The sequence below is a fragment of the Lipotes vexillifer genome, unplaced genomic scaffold (assembly GCF_000442215.2).
Source record: "Lipotes vexillifer unplaced genomic scaffold, Lipotes_vexillifer_v1.1 scaffold1815, whole genome shotgun sequence".
Lineage (NCBI taxonomy): Eukaryota > Metazoa > Chordata > Mammalia > Artiodactyla > Lipotidae > Lipotes > Lipotes vexillifer.
Genome location: NW_006791807.1, coordinates 282,180 through 286,226, shown reverse-complemented (window position 1 = coordinate 286,226; position 4,047 = coordinate 282,180). Strand labels below are relative to the sequence as shown.

The 4,047-nt window shown below is 64.5% G+C and overlaps 1 protein-coding gene across 2 annotated transcripts in view; it reads right to left on the bottom strand.

Annotated features, from left to right (window-relative positions):
- The window catches only part of PAK4 (p21 (RAC1) activated kinase 4), a 9,843-nt gene extending 5,963 nt beyond the window's left edge, over nt 1-3,880 (bottom strand). The window contains exons 1-3 of one of the 2 annotated variants that reach the window (XM_007464686.1): nt 3,674-3,877; nt 372-833; nt 4-179 (exon numbers count right to left, since the gene is read on the bottom strand). In XM_007464686.1, the coding sequence (XP_007464748.1) occupies nt 4-179; nt 372-833; nt 3,674-3,877 (842 nt within the window). Of the gene's footprint in view, nt 1-3; nt 180-371; nt 834-3,673 lie in introns of both variants that reach the window. The other variant, XM_007464687.1, reaches the window with a different exon arrangement.
- Nucleotides 3,881-4,047: the final 167 nt, after the last annotated feature.

Sequence of the window (4,047 nt, the reverse complement as noted above, 5' to 3'; positions counted from 1 at the left end):
GGGGGGGCAGTGAGGGTGCGGGCTGGAGGAGCCAGCTGGGGCTCGGAGGCGTGGGGGCCCAGCACTCCAGGGCTGGGGGGGCCATAGGCTCGAGCTGGGGGCCGGGAGGCAGAGGAGGACTGGGGGATGGCCAGGCCCCCCACCGATGGCCCATTGGGGGCCACGTTGTGAGGCTCCCCCTGCAACAGAAAAGAGAGGCGGCTGTCAGTGGAGGGGCCAGAGGGACGGGGACCCTGGCTGTGGGACAGACACATGGTGGTCAGGATGCAGATGGACGGTGGGCTGGGCACAGGTTGGAGTCGGTGGGTGGCAACGGGGAAGCTCCGGGCAAGGGGACAGTGGGGCGGTCCTGGGGCAGAGGGAGCAGTTACCTGGGCGCCCCGGGATGGGTGGTCCGTGTCGGCCCGCGGGTACGTGTTAAAGGGCCGGCCAGCTGCCACTTTCGCCCCGCTGGCCAGACCGGCAGGCTGGTGGGGGGGGCCGACGTCAGGCCCAGAGAGGGGGCGCTTGTCCCGGGAGGACTCCTGGGGCCCCCCTGAGCCCTCCCTGGAAGACGTGGGCCTCTTGTCCGGCCCCACCCGCCGCCTGTCTCCACTGCTGCCACCCGCCTCGCTGCGACTGGCGACCCGGCCTTGACCGCCCGCCTTCTCTGGGCCCCCTCTGGCCGTGGCGGCCTGCTCCACGGGCATCCCGTTTTCCTGGCGGGCACGGGTGGGTGGCGGCGGGCTGTCTCTCCGCAGGGAGTTGGAGCGCGTCACCGACATGTTCTCAAACTCGTCGAGCAGCAGCGTGAGGGCCCCATCCTTGGCGCCTTTGCTGCCCCGCACGATGGTCTGGGGTCCGGGGCAATGGCGGGGTGGGGGCCGGGCAAGGAGGAGGGGAACACAGGACGTGTATCCGACACACGAGGACAGGACAACACAACACACACACAGAGACAAGACAGAGACGGAATGAAGAAATGCCATGGGTGATGACAGGGCGGGGCGGCGGGGGGGGGCAGGAGCAGGGAGGCACCTGCTGCCCCTCCCCCAGCACCTAGCCTTGGGTGGCAGGAGGGGAGCGGGAGGAGAGCCTGCCCATCCGTCAGGCTGTCGCCCCCCCCGTGGGATGCACCCCTGTCTTTTTCTTGCTCTCCAGACTGGGGGGCGGTCCCTGCCCTGTGGGGTGCAGGGGAAGAACGGCAGAGACTATGCCACCCCATAATCAGCCCTGGAGAGCTGCAAATTACAGGATGCTGGGGCCAGGGCCCAGCCTGGCACTTCCTCCCCTGCAGCCCGCCAGGGCTGTTAACTCCAAACCACGCTCTCTGTTCCTCTGGAGGCTGAGGGTGGGTTAAAGGGAGAGTCAGAAAGGTTTGGGCCCAAAGTAGAGGGCAGGAGTGCCCCAGGAGCAAGGCTGGCAAATGCGAATGCCCATGTAAAGCCTGTCCTGAATCCACCCTCACCCGCCATGGCCAGCATCCTGATCCAGGTCACAGCCTCCAGGGTTCCCCCTGCCCCCGACTCAGCTCCAGGCACATGGGCCTCCTAACTGCTCCTAAAACACACCGGACACACTCCAACCTCAGGCACTGGCTGTTCACACTGCCTGGAACGTCTTCCCCCAAGTTTGCCCTGAGCTCCCCTCCCCAACGCACCCCCCTTTCAGGTCTTTGCTGGAGGCTTTCGCTGACCACCCGTAGTCTGAAATGCCAGCCCCTAACACTCCCTATCCCCCTCCCCTGCTTCCCTGTTCTCTAGAGTACTTAAAACCAGCTGACATAAAGCATGCGTACAGCTGTCCATGGCCTGCTCCCCCAGTGCAATGATCGTGAGGGAGGCCATGGTTTCTTCCTGTCTGTTTCTGTTCTGGCTGCATCTAGCACCTAGAACAGTGGCTGGTATGCAGAAGGTGCTCAATAAGCATTTGCTGAATCTGTAAGGCAGGCAGGCTGGGAGGAGGCTGAGAGGAGCAGAGTCCATGCCCCTCAGCCCTGTGCTGTCAATCACTGGCAGGCAGGGACATGGGCTGCCAGACAGCCTAAAGCCAGAACCACTTCAAATGTGCAGAAAACACAGATCCCACAAAACTCTCCTACAGGCCACTGTACCCCTGTGGGGCCAGCCCCTGCCCCCTGCCTCTCCTGGCCTTGGCTGCCAGCCTGGTGGCCTGGCCTTGCCCAGGGGCCCAGCGAAGCAAGGGAGACACCTGGGTCAGGCTTTGGTGCTGGAATAAGAGGTCGAGAAGTCCCTGGGGGTTGGGAGAGGGTCTGGGAGGACTAGGGAGTTTCTCAGCTGAGGGCAGCAAACACAAGCGCCCACAGGGGCCCCAGGAGAGTGCCAGCCCATGTGGCACCTTTGTGTGACTTAAGGTGCCCCTTCCTCCTGGCAGACACAGTCCCAGGTAGGGCTCGTGGCTGGCAGGCTGAGCAGGGGCTAGATTTTAGAAAGCGCCCTAGTGCGGGCATAACCAGCAGACAAGCAGCCACAGGGCCGGGTAGGGGATGGAACTGAGGTGGGCTGGGTGGGGCCTGCGGGCCCAGAAGAGCTGGCACCCCGCCTGCGGTGGCAGCTGCCCCTCCAGTGGCCCCAGCCGATCTGTCAGGAGAAGCCAGAAATAGAGATTTGGATGTGAAGCCTCTTGCTTTTTTAGGCAGTGGCAGAGAATTCAAAGTATCCAAAAGCCCCCTGCCTGGGGCACATGAACGCCTCAGTGGGCCGCCAGCTGGAGACCCTGGGGGAGAGCTTCCGCCCCACTGCAGGGCAGGATGAGTCAGCCCTGGGCCTGCCCACTGGCGCTGAGCCTGCTGACCAGCCGGCTCATCTCCACCCCTCCGAAAAACCCGGGTTGCGTTCCCGTGGCCCGCGGCCCTTCCCAGTTCCCACTGCCCTTCGGATAAAGTCCGTGCTCCGAGGCGGGCTTCGCAGGCTGTGGGGTGCCGCACCCCCTGCCCCCAGACCAGCCTCACTATAGGCCACGCCCGGCACTGGGATCACGGAGACAGGAAAGGGGTTAAGAACATGGGCCTTGGAAACGGACCTTGATTCAAATCCCAACTCTGCCCTTTTGCTCAGATGGCAGGGAAAAAACCCAAACCAAAACCCCCAATGCTTCACGTGGGCCGTTTCCTCCACTAAAAGCCCTGCCTCTCCAGCATTTGCCCCAAGGACTCCTCCTCGTCCTCGGTCCTCAGGGCTCAGCTCCGGTGTCCCCGACTCCAAGAAGCTGGCCTGGACACTGGGGCTGGTCAGAAGCCCCCTCTGGGCTCCCCAAGCCCAGCCCTGAGCGCTTGGGGCAGTCGCCATGAGGGAACGAGTCTGTCCCTCGCCCTGAGATGAGAGCCCGGTGAAGGCCCAGGACAAGTCTGTGGTGCTGGGGACCGGAGCACAGAGCTCAGGGCGTGAGGCTCCAAGGACAGGAGCACGACTTGGGGCTGGTGTGGGGGACTGTCGGAGGGTCAAGGTCAGTGTAGGGTTCTCAGCAAGGTAAGGGGCGGGGGTCAGCGTTGAGGCCAAGTGAGGGATCAGTGGGTGGAGGGGTGAGCGAAATGTGAGGACTGGGGCGTGTCTGTGTGGAGGTCAGCAAGGGAGGGGGAGGTGTTGGCCGCAGGGTCAAGTGTGGGGTTGAGGGCTGGGGTCACCCCAAGGGGGTTAGCGTGGGTCGGGAGAGGCAGTGGTGGGCACCAGCATACCTTGGGGGCCCCAGGCTGGATGGAGGTGATGCAGGCGGGGTCGATGAGGGGCTTGGGCCGGCGAGCTGACTCCTCGATCAGGCTCTGCCACTGGCGGGGCAGCCCCGTGAACTTCTGCTCGTGCTGGTCGAAGCCCGTGTGCACGCGGTGCTCGAAGTTGGACGGCGCCGAGATCTCAACCCGCTTCTTCTTCTTCCCAAACATGGCGCCAGGCTCTCAGCGTGGTGAGGGTGCGATTCGGGCTCCCGCCGGCGGGCCTGTGGGAGGGGACGGCTCGCCAGACCTGCTATTTCTCCTCGATCCTCTGGCCCCGCCCTGGTCCTATCCATCGTCCTTTCCTCCCCGGTCTCCCCCCCCCCCCCGCCCCCTCCCCA